General features: G+C 42.0%; 1 protein-coding gene across 7 annotated transcripts in view; it reads left to right on the top strand.

Annotated features, from left to right (window-relative positions):
• The window catches only part of FRAS1 (Fraser extracellular matrix complex subunit 1), a 425899-nt gene that overhangs the window by 355511 nt on the left and 54135 nt on the right, over positions 1-16253 (top strand). For all 7 annotated transcript variants that reach the window (XM_087434473.1, XM_087434474.1, XM_014787828.2 and 4 more), the window contains 9 exons: positions 631-755; positions 1024-1164; positions 2969-3196; positions 5315-5428; positions 7168-7318; positions 9144-9303; positions 11470-11638; positions 13987-14233; positions 15485-15829. In XM_087434473.1, the coding sequence (XP_087290599.1) occupies positions 631-755; positions 1024-1164; positions 2969-3196; positions 5315-5428; positions 7168-7318; positions 9144-9303; positions 11470-11638; positions 13987-14233; positions 15485-15829 (1680 nt within the window). The remainder of the gene's footprint in view (positions 1-630; positions 756-1023; positions 1165-2968; positions 3197-5314; positions 5429-7167; positions 7319-9143; positions 9304-11469; positions 11639-13986; positions 14234-15484; positions 15830-16253) is intronic.

A 16253-nucleotide genomic window follows, 5' to 3' on the forward strand; every position in this document is an offset into this window, starting at 1 on the left:
GAATGATTGCTCAAACCCCAAAGTCAGGCAGTAAGTTTTGTTACTGCCAGCCTGACTGAAGTGGAATACAGGAGAAGCTAGAATCATAGGCCTGAGAGTTGAAAGGGACCTTGAAGAGTATCCGACAAAATTAGGTACACCAGGGATGGCTCACCAATCACAGAAACAAGGCCATGTTTAGCCAAGCCCTGTGACTCTAACGTTCAAAAGCTAAACCATTGCACAGTATTAAAAATTAGGGCAGGTTTTCAGAGAGGACTATGAGGCTATGGAGGAATATAAAACTTGAGAGAGGAGTCTGGAGACTAAAGCAATGGCTGTACCTTTCACAGATTTGACCTGTGTATGTAAACCCCAAGAGAAAGGAGAGTAACATTTACTGAGCACCTGCTGTTGGCTTGGCATATAGCAGCCTAGATAATTATGTTAACATATGCTACCACAGAACATATGCTGTTGTAGGAAAAAAATATGCCAACAACTCTAATACAAGGTCCTAGACAAAAACACATAAATGCCATAATGAAAATACAAAAGACTATCTGGTGAGAGTATGACGTTTCCCTAGCCTTGGAAATATGGCTAGCATTTTGACATCCTTTCCCTGTTTCTGTATTCTCCTTTTGCTAGGTATCCAGATTAGTTCCTTTACTCAAGCTGACCTGACTTCACGTAATGTTCAGTATATCCATTCCAGTGAGGCCGAGAGACATTCAGATGCCTTCACCTTTACGCTCTCTGATGGAGCCAATGAGGTAGGTGAGGAACTTGATTCCCTCCTTGAATGGGTATTGATTCAGCAGAGTCTTCTTTGAATGGAGTTTGCAGAGAGACTGTGCTATGAGAGCTTCATTTCCCTCTACTCTCGGCCAACCTCTGACTGCTCCTGGGGCTCTTGCCAAAGAGAACTCACTTTTGGGTTCCTGGTCAGTCCATCATGCCAGGAATGGTGTAAAAGGGAAAGTAGAGAGCCCCTACCTTTATTCGGGGCAAGTGTTCCACCTGCGCTTTCTGCCATTCTAGGTGACTCAGACTTTCCATATTACTATTCGCCCTGTGGATGATTCGCTGCCCGTTGTACAGAACTTGGGGATGCGGGTACAGGAGGGTGTGAGGAAGACCATCACAGAGTTTGAGCTCAAGGCTGTGGATGCGGATACAGAGGTAAGAACACTCCCCTGGCTTCTCTGACTGAATGAGAGGCTGATCTACTAGCATCTGTTGCTTTATGACTGTGCATCCTGAGGGTAGGGCAGAGTGGTGAGGTTAGTGCAAGCATCCTCGAAGGAGTAAAAACCAGAAGATACCATGGCCTTCTGGAAAAGAGAAACTAACACATTTGAGATCAAATTGGTTTAAAAACAATTTCTGAAACCCTAAATACATTCATCCTCTCCCCTGATGACATGTGACAATCCTTTTAACATGCTGACTTTTTATCATGATTCATAGAAAATTAAGTAGATGACATTTTATCCAATGTTTTTATTACTCCTTACTAGAAGGAGCAAGGATTTTCTGCACCTATACACATTTCCATCTATTTTCCCTCCTTCATCTAAACTTCTCTGGATGATAACTAATTATTACAATTTGAGCATCCTCAAACAACTAGGCTTTATACAGTAAAACAGGGTGTGTAGAGACTAAACTCTTATTCTTTTTCATGATGCTTTCAGATTGAAGTATCTAACGTGCTGACATGATTTAGCTCCCATGAAAGAGTACAGCACTTATTAATTAGTTCTGTATACCCTTGCCTGGGCCAGCACTCATTCACTCATTTACTCATTCTTTCAGCAAGTATTTATTTCGTACTAAGGGCCAGGCCCTAATCTATATGCTAAAGACAGATCTGTGAACAAAACAGATAAAGTTCCAGCCTTAGGGAGTTTTCAACCTTTGGTTAGGGGGACAGACAATAAAGAAAGAAGGAACATAGAATATCATGTCAGATATGATAAGTTCTATGAATAAAAATAAAGCGAGATGAGAGATGGACGTGCTGTTTTAGACAGTGGTCAGGGAAGGCCTCTCTGAGAAGCTGGTATTTGGGCAGAGGTGTCATGAAGCGGAAGAGCAAGCCATGCAGTTATCTGGGAGAATCACTCTGTGGGCAGAAGAGTCAGAAGTGCAAAGGCCCTGTGGTCAAGTTTGTTTGGAACTTTGAGCTGCAACAAAAGCCAAGAGGCTAGAACTCAGTGAACAAGCAGGAGAGGAGAAGAATTAGGCCAGAGAGGACCCCTGGGACTAGGTCACAGAGGGCCTTGTTGGCCCAGGTCAGGCTTTTGCATTTTATTCTAAGTTGGTGGGAAATCATTGGAAAGTCTTCAGTGGGTTTTCTACCTCTTTGTTTTTCCTTCTACATGTCATTTTAGACTCTCCTATTAGAAATGGGAAATTACCTTCTGTTCTGATGCATTTGGGATTCTGTATATAAGAGTTTTAGAAAAGTGAGGGGAAATGGATGGAAAGGAAATAAATACTTTTAAAAGGTGCAGTTCCTATCATCCTGGTGGAGGTTAAAAATTCATGTTTTCCACATGGACAGAGAGAACAGTTTGGTGGTTATCAGGAGGAAGGGAATTGGGGGGTGGGCACAAGGGATGAAGGGGCGCATTTATATGGTGACTGACAAATAATAATGTACAACTGGAACCTCACAATGTTATAAACTATTCTGACATCAATAAAAAAAATTCGGATTTTCCCTTATGGCCCTTAAAGGAAAAATTTAAATGTCTGAGTTGTACAACTGAAGGCACCAGAATATAACTTCAATTGTGGTAACCAATATAGTTTCTCTCCTTAGCTCTATTTTGGGTATCTATAAATTATAGAAAATGCGATCCTTATTTTATAAATGTCTTTAGGTTTGGCTGCCCTTGACCACCCGTTGGCCATCACTCACACATCTGGTTTCTGTTATGAACTTCCCTTCTCCTCTTGCTTTTTACCTCCTTGACAGGCTGAGTCTGTCACATTCACCATTGTGCAGCCCCCACGCCATGGCGCCATTGAGCGCACCACCAGTGGGCAGCATTTCCAGCACACCTCGATTTTCACCATGGAAGATGTGTACCAGAACCGAGTCAGCTACAGCCACGATGGCAGCAACTCCCTCAAAGACCGGTTCACCTTCACCATTGCTGATGGGACAAATCCCTTCTTTATAATTGAAGAAGGAGGAAAAGAGGTGAGGGGCAAAGACGATGGAGAAGGAGGCACAGCAAAGCATGCCAGAGGTTGTCTGGAAGCAGAACATGGCATTTTTAGGCCAAGGATAGCATTGTTTGAGGTCTTGTTCTGTCACTTACTAATTGGCCTTGGGCGAGTTGCTTAACTTCTCTAAACCTCAGCTTTTCATCTATAAAATGGGTACAATAGTCATCACCAGCTTCAATTAGTCTAAGGATCAAAGGAGGTAATCCACATGAAGTGGTTAACACTGTTGGCTAATAGTGAGCACTCACAATCACAGCTGATAGTTATTGTTTTATTACTGGTATTATTTCTCCTTTCCTTTTCACCCACTCTTTATTCCTTTAATTTTTCTCTCATCTGGTTTTTCAGTAATATCATATGGTTCTAGGTTGTCTTTCTCTTTTATACGTCCTCTCTGCCACCCAGAGTTTCTCAGGGTCGTGAAGAATAACAGTGGTTAAGAATATGGCTTTTGCATCCAAAGACACTGATTTAAATTCTGGCTCTGTCACTTACTAGCTGAGTGTCTTTCTAAGTCATTTAACCTTTCTAAGCCTTAGCTTCCCTATCTGTAAATCGGGGATGGTATCTACCCTCATGACGTGCATAAAGCACTTAGCCCAGTGCCTTACACAGGAAACATCCCATAAACTGTGGCTGTAATCATCATCATGGTCATCATTTTAGCGCCAGCTTGTGGAACTGGTAAAGATGCTTTTCTCTTGAGGTCATGCAGCTGTCAAGCTTTACTTCCTTGAGAGAATTGCTCCCTTCTAACATCTAGATGTGGGGAAGAAACTTTAAGATAGCCTTCCACAACCTTCCCTGCCATTTTCACTGCTTCCTTCATTCCTTAGCCAAGTCTCCTGCAGTCCCCTAACCCTCCCCTGGACATAAATGCAACTCTGCTGACAGGTGGGCCCATGGAAACGCCCACACCTCACGCACCCGTGTCTGGTGGCAGAATCAGTTTCAGTGAGCAACATGACCACACCCTACTTTATTTCCAGGATAACAAAGGGTCAGCTCCTCCATCCTGCAGAGATCCTTTTCTACTTTGATGATGAAGGGAAGTGATCCGTTTCTTGGAAGAAAGATCCTCCTGCATCCTTTAGAGACAAATGGCCTGTGAGAAGGTCATTCTCAGTTGGCTGAGGTGTCAGTGGGATGGCTCTGGGGGTTTCTCTGCCTTTTCAGTGTCTGCACTGCATCACCACCTGGCTGGTCACCGCTTTCATTTTTATTCCCTGAAACTGTAGCTGCTCCCCAGTTAGTTTGACTTTCAGAAGAGAAAAAAGATTTCGGGATGAATCAGCAAGGCGGCTACCTCTCCAACAAGCATAAAAGGTCACAGCAGGTCTCCAGAGCGACTGTGTTATTTTAAAAATGGAAATTATTTAGAAGGAGCGTTGTAGAACATTGAAAAGCCAGCATCTTGCTGCCCTGTATGCTGGCTTGCTTTGCCCTCTCAGAAACAGTGCTTGGTCGGACTCACCGTGTATGTGTCGTGGGTACATGTGTGTGTATCTGTGTAAGAATGAAATTATAAACCAAAATTTCTTTTCACTATTCCCCCAAATGCTTTTATTCTGGATTTCTTCTGCCCCTTTCCCCCATGTGGACAGTTCTTTCTCAAAAAAAAGGAAAGAAAAAAAGAAGAGTTTTCTTCCCGTGAAACCTCTTTTCACATCTGGCAGAATCCCACCTGGAGACTTTGACATTAACATTTTAATGATGATTTTCATCTGCCTCTCATGAAAAGTTTAGCAAGAGTTATTGAAAGGAAAATATTTTGTTTATTGCTCTACCTCAGGGCAACATTGAACTCAACTAAAGAACGCATAAGTGTGTGATAGGCAACATCCACAGCAGGTGTTAATACCAGCAAGAATGCCACTTGTGTCTTGCTTTTCTTCTCATGTTGTTCCCACTTGATCAATCAGCATTCTCACTTAAACCTTATGCTAAGTGGTGATAAACGATGGAAATTGGCTCAGTTGCCCATTCTGAAGTGTCAACAGATTTCAAGTGTTCCAGCTTTGTAGGTCCTGGACCTAACGTATTTCAGATGTCTGTGAATGGTGAGTTCTCTTTTTTGGCTCCCCCACAGATGATGACTGCAGCACCTCAGCAGTTTCTAGTAGACATCCTCCCAGTAGATGATGGCACCCCTAGAATTGTTACCAACCTGGGGCTACAATGGCTGGAGTATATGGATGGCAAGGTAAGGCCTTTCCATCTGCCATAGTCACACTAACCAACTTGGGCTGTATCCTCATTCATGACAATAACTTATGAATAGAACTCCATTCAATTCATGTTTATCCCTCCCTAAGTGAGTTGATTTTCCTAAGGTTGACAAGCTCCATGAGTTTAGTTAGGATTGTTTATAGTTTAAGGTGTTCTTACAAAATGACCCCCAAAATACAGTAGCTCAAACAGGGTATAAGGTTTTTTTTTTTTCCTCACATGTAGGGTGGAAGTAAGTGGGCAGTCTAGGGCTCTACATGACCATTCAGAGATGCAGATTCCTTCTTTCTTGTTGTTCTGCCATCACTGGGTTGTTGCTGTTGATGGCACAGCCAAACCTCTTCAGCTCTTCATCAATATTCCAGCCCATGGGAAGAGGAAACAGAGAAAGAGAGGGCAGGGAACTTCTTTTTAAGCAAGTGATACAGAAATTAATGTCACTTGCACTCATATTCTTTTGGCAAGAAATTGGTCATATGGCCCCATCTGTTGCGTGGGAGGCTGGGAAAGAGAGTTTCTAGGTGGGAAGCTAGGTACTCAGCTAAAAACTTGTTAACTTGAAGAAGGGAAGGATGGATTTTGGGAAACATCTGGAATATGCCATAGATGAGAAGGAAGTGAGTATTTTCATAGGTGAGCGTCCTCAGAGGAATTCTACTTTAGAAATTTCTTTCTCTTCCTAAATCGCAATTTGGTCGTTATAAGATATGCCATAATTCTCACTTGGTAACATGTCAAGCATTAAATCCCCATCCCCAACCAAAGACACACAGTTCTTCAGTTCAGTTTTGGAACTGATTTCTCACTTTTGTGTGTGGTATTCCCTCTAGGATGTGGATTTTCTCATCTTCGTGGAGCTGATTAGTTGGCTGTATATGTAGCTGTTGTGTATTGCTGTCCACTGAATTGGTTGGGATTTGTAAAATATATGAAACAAAATTGGGACAAATGCCTCTCATGTCCTCTTTAATTTTTTTCTCCACATTCAGAACCATCACATTCTCTTCTCAACACTCTGCAATTGGTTTTCTACCTCCTACTTCTATCCCGCTGCAGTGACTCTTATCAAAGTCACCAGTGACCTCTATTTTGCCAAATCGAAAGGTTACTTACAAGTCCTTATTTTACTAAATCTAGCAATATTTAATACTGTTGACAACCACCTTTTTTCTCTCAAAGTTTTGCCTCAGTAAATATTTGTTGAATGAATGAATGAGTGAATTAAAGTTTAGCCATATATTTGAGCAATATTAGGGTATAATATATTTATCTTACTCAATTTCAAGCATTGTAATTGACCCCTGTAAGGTATACAGTGGTCATCTTCCCTGTATTGTATCATTCTTTCAAAGTTCCAGCCTTCTTTCAAGGCCAAACTCAAGCCCCACCACCTCAAATCCCTCCTTCCCCAAACTAGATCGAATTAATCTCTCCCGTTCCCAAAAAGTGTATAGCACTCTTTTTGTATCTCCCATTATAGCTTTTGCCACAGTTACCTTGCTCATGAGCCTTTCTTTCCCAATAAAGTGTGACCACCTCAAGGGCAGAGGCTGGGATGGTTTCTATCTTCATAGCCTTTCCAATCCTGACAGTTTTCCATGAAGCAAATGCACTCAGTAAATCATTGTTGAACTGAATTAAATATGAGTCAGAGGGTCTTGTTCCTGCTTTATTCCCACCTCAGGAATTAAATTTAATGGGTTTCTATTCCAGGCAACCAACTTGATTACCAAGAAGGAACTGCTGACCATGGACCCGGACACGGAGGACCCACAGCTTGTCTATGAGATAACGACGGGCCCCAAGCATGGCTATGTGGAGAAGAAGCTGCAGCCTGGCAGAGCTGCTGCTACTTTCACACAGGGTGGGACTCAGGGAACTGCGAAATGGGAGAAATCTAATGCCCCTCTTCCTGCCTCCTCCATCTTTCTCACAACCACTTAGTGCTACTTACCCCCAAGTAACCTATTTGCAAACAAATAGATCTTTTAGTCTCTAACCATCCAACTTTTGAATTTTACTTCTTCTGAATTGTTTCCCTATTACTCTGAATTATGGCAACAAAAAATTCATCTTTATAGTAGTCCCCCCTTATCCATGGGGAATACATTCCAAGACCCCCAGTGGATGCCTGAAACCACAGATAGTATGGAACCCTTTATATGCTATGTTTTTTCCTATACACACATACCTATGATAAAGTTTAATTTATAAATTAGGCAGAGTAAGAAATTAACAACAGGGCCGGCCCTGTGGCTTAGCGGTTAAGTGCACACGCTCCGCTACTGGCGGCCCGGGTTCGGATCCTGGGTGCGCACCGATGCACCGCTTCTCCGGCCATGCTGAGGCCGCGTCCCACATACAGCAACTAGAAGGACGTGCAGCTATGACATACAACTATCTACTGGGGCTTTGGGGGAAAAAAACTAAATAAATAAAATTATAAAAAAAAAATGTTCCTGGGATTTAAAAAAAAAGAAATTAACAATAACTAATAATAAAATAGAACAATTATAATAATATACTGTAATAAAAGTTATGCAAATGTGGTCTCCCTCTCTCTCTCTCACAATATTTTGTTGGACTGCACTCACCCTTCTTGTGAGGCTATGAGATGATAAAATGCCTATGTGATGAGATGAAGTAAGGTGAATGACGTAGGCATTGTGATGTAGCGTCAGGCTGGAGTCGAACTTCTGACAATATGCCAGAGGGAGGCTTGTCTGCTTCTGTACCGCGGTTGACCACGGGTAACTGAAACTGTGGAAAGTAAAACCATGAATAAGGGGGACTGGTGTTCCATGTTTCCTCACTCCCAAATTGCTTTAGGTTTTGGCCAGGTTTTCTGGAAAGGATCACATGATGCTGCTTGGTTTTCTTAAAAAACAAAAACTGAAAACAACTACCAGACTTTATGAAAGATCTGTGATCCTGTGTGATTTATTTTTGGTCTCTAACGGTTATGGACTGGTTTCTAAAGCTTCAACAAAGAAATTAAAATCAACATGGGTAGGTTGCTCAACAGAAATATTTTCCTGTTTTGAATCACATCAAGCAGACCATTTTATATTTCAGTTTCTTATACGCTTAGCAGACTCTTCTAGACTTCTTTTGAGGATGGACCTGATTAGGAGCAGTCATTGCAAAACTGCATCTTACAATTCATGCACCACATTTCCCTTTTTCTCCCTGTCCTCAGTCTTGTGCTCCCTCCCAGCCCCATTTTATCTGTGCCTCGTGTGGGGGCTGTTTTAATCCAACCCCAGCTTTTCTTGTTAGTGCTCGACTTTCAAAGAACCTTATTTAGAAGGAAGCAGGGGTGGGTATGAGCAGATATACACAGAGGATGGGGTCAAAGACTTCTCTCTGTCAGCCCTCAGATTTGCCTCTAACGTTCCGTAGACGTTTATTAAAGTGCTTTTTCGCTAAGACCCTGGGATTCTCATTTTATGACATCATAAGGGTACTTCATGTACATAAAGACAGGTCTTTTGTTTTGTAGAGCTACAGGATCTTATTTTAAAATCTGGCAGAAACATTTGTTTTTAAGACTATTATTTCTTTTTGTTTGGGGGAAAATAAGCTATGTCTGTAATCCATTAGACAAATAAACTGGGTGTGTTGATGTGGGAATCTGTGAGGCTGTCTTGACATCCCTGGGTTAATTCACAGTGTCTTTGTTCTCTCAGAGGATGTGAACTTGGGGTTGATTCGTTACGTGTTGCATGAGGAGAAGATCCATGAGATGATGGATAGTTTTCAGTTTCTGGTGAAAGACAGTAAACCCAATGTGGTCCACGACAATGTCTTCCATATCCAGTGGTCCCTCATCAGCTTTAAATATACCAGGTACGAGTGTTATTCTGTGTTCATTCTTGAGAAATCAATCAGGTAAGTAGAGGAAATCAAGACGCACCCTGGGGGTCAGGTCTAGTCATTTGATGATGATGGTGGAGTGATAACAATAATAAAAATAATAATCACACGAAATATTTCTTGAATACTGTATGTACCGGGCACTGTACTAGGTACTTGACGTACATCGTCTTAATACTTGCAATTATGAGATGAGTCCTATTGTCGCCACAATAACAAAGCAATAGATACAGAAAGAGCTTGAGTAACCTACCCAACGTCACACAGCTAATAAGCCGTAAAACCAGGATTTAAGCCCAATGATCTTAACCATTATATTTTACTGCCTCTCCTGCAAGTATTCCTGCTTCTGTCTTCAAGTGTTAGAAGATGATCTAGTGGCACTGATAGGAAAAAAATACACGTTCAAGTTCTGAAAATAATCACTGGCCCACAATAACAATATCTTTGTCTTCCATCTACATTCTCTCTGTTCTCAAACTTGAATTCTCCCATAGCTCCTGTGGTGTTCATGGGATCGTATATCATTAGGGACAAATTCATAGCTTAATGTAGACAGCTCTTTACGATGCTTTCGTAGTCCGTTGGGGAGTTAGAGAGGCAAACAGACACCACTTGGTAAATGTGGGCAAGCACGGTGCTGATTTTATAGGTTAAATTGTAACTGGGATTATAAATTTTGTGGGGGAAATAATCTTTAAATCTACATTTCAGAGACTCACTGTTCTAAGAAATCGACTTCATGATAATTCAGATGAAAATTGGAACTTGAGGGGAGAAAAGGGAAACGTACAAACTTGGTTTCATGTGCCCCAGGTATAGGCTATTCCACTGTTACTCACACACACTTGGAGAATTAGTGGAAAATTAGAATCAGCTCTTATATATGTAATGTTTTAATGTTATTTACCTCTTGTTTGTATCTCTTTCAAAATTAAATAAACTGAATAACACTGATCACTTTTTCTGGCCAACCCTCTAACGTTTAATGAACTAAATAGAACAGAGGGTTCCAAAGCTGGCCGTGAGCACTAACCTCTCAGAGGCACTTCGCAGCAGCAAGACACAGCACCTTCCAGAGCCCATCCTCAGTGGTGAGAAACAAAGCCCAGCTCAGGCCCCACTCACCAATGGCTTTTCTCAACCTAGATATTTAGTGTGAATTAATAGCACGAGGATAGTTTGCCTCCTACTTTGCAAAAGCAGTACAAATTCCCAGCAGCAAGCTAAGTTAACCCTGTGTCTTAGTCCGTTTGGGGTGTTATAACAAAATACCATAGTCTGTGTGGCTTACAAACAACAGAAATTTATTTCTCACAGTTCTGGAGTCTGGGAAGTCCTAGATCAAGGTGCTGACAGATTCAGTGTCTAGTGAGGCTCCAATTCCAGGTTCAGAGATGGTTGTCTTCTCGCTGTGTCTTCACATGGAGGGAGGACAAGGGAGCTCTCTGGGGCCTCATTTATAAGGGCACTAATCCCATTCGTGAGGGCTCCACCTTCATGACCGGATCACCTCCCAAAGGCCCCCCCTCTAATATCACATTGGGGTTAGGATTTCAAGGTTTGAATTGTAGGGGGAAACATTTAGTCTATAGCACCCCATCACTCCCCCATTGTCATAGAGCCCCATTTGTCTAAACACCTTTGTTACCTAGGCCCACTTCTCGTTTTCTTTCCTCTGGCACTGCCGTGGCTCCTTTACACACTTCCTGAGTCTGGTCCAGTCAGTTCCCACCTGGGCTAAGTCATTAATTGCCTTCCAAGCCACTTTCTTCCTAAGAACCCACTGACCTCTTCTGATTACTCTGCCACATTAGGGGGAGATTGTCATCTCCCTGTGTTCTGAAATACGAAGTGCATAGCTCCTATGTGCTGTCCATCTTCTGACTGACTTGCAGCTCTTTCTGAAGACGAGGCAGGTAGATTCTGCATCCACAGCTTCCTTGGTCCCTTGGTGCTGTGACTGTCCCAGGTGAACATATTCCCTCAATTTACAACTTGGCTTCTGAAAGGAACCAAACTTCCTTTTCTCTGAACTGCCTGACACCAATAACCAACCAGAAGAGATAGGCATAAACAAATCGATTCTTCACAGCCCTGGGGCGGAATTTCAGAGACTGCCTTTTTGTGTGCTTTTAGCTACAATGTCAGTGAGAAGGTGGGATCTGTCAGCGTCACAGTGCAGAGGACAGGGAACCTGAACCAGTATGCCATCGTCCTGTGTCGCACCGAGCAAGGCACCGCCAGCTCCAGCTCCGGGGTCAGCTCCCAACCTGGGCAGCAGGACTATGTGGAGTATGCTGGCCAGGTAGGTGTGGGTGGGGAGGCCCTCTGATTCCCGAACTGCCGGCCAGGGCTGTGATGTGGTTGTAGGCTACTGCGGCACCTTCCCACTTCTTTTTACCCCATCTCCGTTTCCATTGGCATCCTTCCTCAAGTAGTTTCCCTATGTTCTCTTCCCATGGTGCTTTGTTCTTCACAGTCTGTCTAATCTCCATTGAAGTTTTAACTGCCAAAGGTTAAGTTGTTGTCTAGCTTCTCAGAAGTTCTTTACATTTTGCTTCATGACCAAAAAATAGTCTCCAAGGCATCATGTTCTACACTCGGCCTCTGACATCCTAACTCTTCCTTTCTCCTCACCTTCTTTACCTGAAGGGAGGGAAGAGAAAGTGTAGGGAGACAAGTTGGGAAGCTCTTGGTATAGGCTGGGTGAGAGATGATGGGAGCTTGGGCTTCAAGTATAAAGTGAATGTGGAGACAAGTAGATGGATTCAACAGATGAGTAAGAATTGATAGGATTTCTCAGTGGATTAGATAGTGGGGCAGAAAGGTGAGGATGGTGATGCCCCTTGCTAGGAGGGGACACCATAGGAGGAGGAGGTTTGATAAGGGGGTGATCTTGACTCTGCTTTGGACATGTTGAGTGTGAGTTGCCTTAGAGATAATGAGTTGACAGCTATATAGGGTGGTAGGGAGGGCAGAGAGTTCTGGAGCAGAGAAATAAATTTACATGTCTCTATGTTACAGTGGTGGTAGTTAGTGCCGGGGTGTGAGAGAGAGAGAGGAAAAAGACAAGTGAAAGCAAAAGAGAAAGGAGGGGGACTTAGAGAAAACTCCTTGATGGCAGGATGCCCGGTATTTGTCCTCTTTTATGTATGGCACAATGCCTGACGCTTATTAGGTATTTATTAAATGTTTTTTCACAGTAATTTCATTATTCTTATAGCAACATAAATCTCTGTAAAGAAGAGTGGGCTCTACAGCAACTAGAAGGATGTGCAGCTATGACAGACAACTATGTACTGGGGCTTTGGGGGAAAAATAAATAAATAAAACCTTTAAAAAAAAAAAAAAAAAGAAGAGTGGGCTCTCTCTTTGAGGCATTTCAGCTAGACTAAGCTAAGGTCTCTTATGTCAAATTTAAAGGAGGAATTAGAAAAGAACAGATAAGCTAAGAAGTCTTTTAGCAAAGATAAGAAAGAGCATGTACTTGTGTTTTTCAAGGAGAGACAAAAGGCAGTGTGTTCTAGATCTTAAATAGAGATCTGTCGAGTGTTTCATTTAGTTGGGAGTGTTTTGAAATGTGGAGCTTAGTAAAACTTAATTTGATTTGTTTATTAGATATGCAATAGTAATTTTCTGTTGGTGAAAATTATGTGTTTTTCAGATTTGTGTGTCCCTACAGGTTTATGACTATTTTTACATGTTTTAGCTGTCTCCATTTACGCAGACTGCAATCCGGGCCCATTTCCTGCCTTTTCAGTTTTGGACAAGTCCATAGCCCTGGTTCCATTTGAAAATTTTATCTTTATCTTTTTTTTTTAGGCAAAGTAAAACCAGAGTAAATCCCTGTAAGTTCACAATTGTATGCATATAAAATAATTCCTCTGTTTTGTACCAGGCTAAATTCACTCACATTGTAGATCTAGCCCATCTTACTGAGAAAGGATTTAGTCAAATATAAAGTTAAATTCAGTCTGACTTGTTCATAATGTAACTTTCTCTGAATTCAAACTCCACTATTTAGTACACTAAGATTCTATGTCAGTTTTGATTCTACAAGTAATATGGTGATGGTAATAAGGATAATATCTTGCATTTGTTCAGTGCTTTAAAATATGCTTAGCACTTTCATTTTATCTCCTTAAGTCCTCCCAATAAATATGTGAACGAGGAGTATTCTTATTGTTATTTAGCTGATGAGGAATCTGATGTTTGTAAAGTTTCATAGCCTAACCCAGCTTGGAAGTAACAGAACCAAGACTTGAGGCCAGAACTTCACACGCCAAGTTCAAAGATCTTTCCAATTGAACTTGCCACAAATAGAAGGGGAACTGAGTAATCAAATGACTCTTGCTATCCCAAGTGAATTAACAAAACAGAATATGAATAATTACCTATATGTTTTTCTACAGTCAACAAATGGTAGGAGATGTCTTTGCCCTCCATGTCTCTATACAGTAAATCAGCCCCAATGTACAGATGAAGAATGGGAAGAGGTAGCCAGGTGTTCCAGGTGATACAGCAGGATGTTGGGGCTAGAAAAACCAGCTGTTTCATTCAGTGCTCTACCCACTGGATGTGGGTCCTCTTTTCCCAGGATGCTCTGGGGGAGCTGAAGCACAGCTTAATTCCTTGTTGTCTCCTTTGTGACAGGTGCAGTTTGATGAGCGAGAAGACACCAAATCCTGCACCATTGTCATCAATGATGATGACGTATTTGAGAATGTCGAGAGTTTCACCGTGGAGCTCAGCATGCCAGCATACGCCCTATTAGGAGAGTTCACCCAGGCGAAGGTCATTATCAATGACACTGAGGACGAACCCACATTAGAGTTTGATAAGAAGACCTACCGGGTCAACGAGAGCGCTGGTTTTCTGTTTGCACCTATTGAAAGAAAAGGTCTGTTGGCGCCAAAGATGACAAGGAGCTATAATAATAGCTAGTATTTACTAAGTTCTTTTTATGTGCCAAGTGCTCATGTACCATATTAACTCATGTGTGTAAGTACTTTACGTGAATTAACTCATTTAAATCCCCAGCACAACCCTAATAACAATCCTACCTATAGTGAATACTATCAGAAGGCTTCTCTTCCTAGTTCAAGTTGTTAGCACTCCCGTTTATTCTTTAATGGGGCTAGAAGACTGGTTATACTTGGCCTTGCAAATTACTCATGAATCAACTCAGGATTCTTAATCAATCACCCAATCCATGAAATATTTATTAGCCTTGGCCAAGGAGGGAAGTTACAGTTTGTAAGAACTGGCTGTCCATCTTCGTTCTTGGAGGCAGAAAATATGTTTAAAAATTTCCCTTTGTGAATGTCACGTATAGAGCTCAGATGAGAAATAAACTGTGTGTGAGAAATAACGGGCAGTTCTTGAGGCGTTGAAAATCAAAACAAAGATTGTATGGATTTATGCACAGTATTGAGACTTTAAAACACATGGAAATTAAATCCCCATTCAAAGCCACAACATGACTGTAAGTGATGATGTCAGGTTTTTTACTGAATCTGCTGACTGAGTATGAGTGTAACAGACACTGTAGACAGCGCAAACCCTTGGCGATGCCACTTGGAAAACAAGCAAGCCCCATTGATTGCACTGGGCCAGCAAGCCGGGCCCAGCGCAGGCTGTCACCCAGGGACGCAGCAGCACTAATAAGTAAGTCATTTTTACAGAGAGGCGGGTTTTATTTTATTTTGTCTTTCTTTTTTTAAACAAGCTTGTTTCTCCCTGAGAATTAACGTGCAGAAGTTTATTCAGAAAGGCAGTGAACTGTGTTCCTCATACTACCTTCAGGACACAATTACTTTGCTGCTTAAAGTACCAAATATGTCTCTTATCTTTCCACCTACTGTGGTCTTAGATGGTGGGCAATGAGTCTTGTGAATTAACAGAGCAGAAAATTTACAGAACAGGAAATCCGTTGTAAGTTGTTTGGTGAAGTATCTGGGGTATATTAAATCATCATGAGGTTTATGCCACAGGCTTAAGAAACTGCAATGTGGGAAGGTTTCTTGTCAGAGCTTCAACAGAAATAGTAATAGAATGTGTCATAAGGAACCAAATATTAAATTACCAGAGATTTTAAAATTTGAGAAGCGCTCATTCAAGTGCTGTGGTTTTCTTGCCATTTGCATTTCAGGGGATTCCAGCAGCATTGTATCTGCAATTTGTTACACAATCTCTAAGTCAGCTATGGGCAGTAGCCTCTATGCTCTAGAATCGGGCTCTGATTTTAAATCTAGAGGGATGTCTGCTGAAAGTCGTGTGATATTTGGGCCTGGTGTCACCACGTCCACCTGTGATGTCATGCTCATTGATGACAGCGAATATGAAGAGGAGGAAGAATTTGAGATTGCCCTGGCAGATGCTTCTGACAATGCCTGCATCGGAAGGGTGGCGTCGGCCAAGGTGCTCATTAGTGGTCCCAATGATGCCTCCACTGTGTCCCTGGGCAACACAGCTTTCACTGTCAGCGAGGATGCAGGTAATGGAGAGCGTCTCTGGGGTTCCATCACCCATCTCCTGATCCCTTTCTTGAACAATTTCCTCTTAGGTTTGAGAATGTCCTTAAGATATTAAGAATGCCATTCTTCAGTGACACCATTGTCGGTCTGAGGGGCTATATAATACTAGGCATCAAGACCAAGAATGAGGAGAGAAGAATAGGGAGTTCCATCCTCTTTTCTTGCTCTGGTTAGTGATGGCATGCAGGGATCTGGCTTAGAGCTTCATTGGCTGACCTCTGTGGTCCAGAGAGAGGGCATGGTGTTGAGCATTTTAGTTTGTGAGGGAGGGAAATGTGATCTGTTGAGGATGGTGGAAAGTTATTTTGTGTACTGCTAGGTGCTAAAACAAATAAATTCCTAAGTTTCAGTATCTTAACTAATGGAATTTTCTCATTCATATAA

The sequence above is a fragment of the Ceratotherium simum genome, chromosome 8, assembly GCF_057802395.1.
Source record: "Ceratotherium simum simum isolate JZ-2026a chromosome 8, ASM5780239v1, whole genome shotgun sequence".
Lineage (NCBI taxonomy): Eukaryota > Metazoa > Chordata > Mammalia > Perissodactyla > Rhinocerotidae > Ceratotherium > Ceratotherium simum.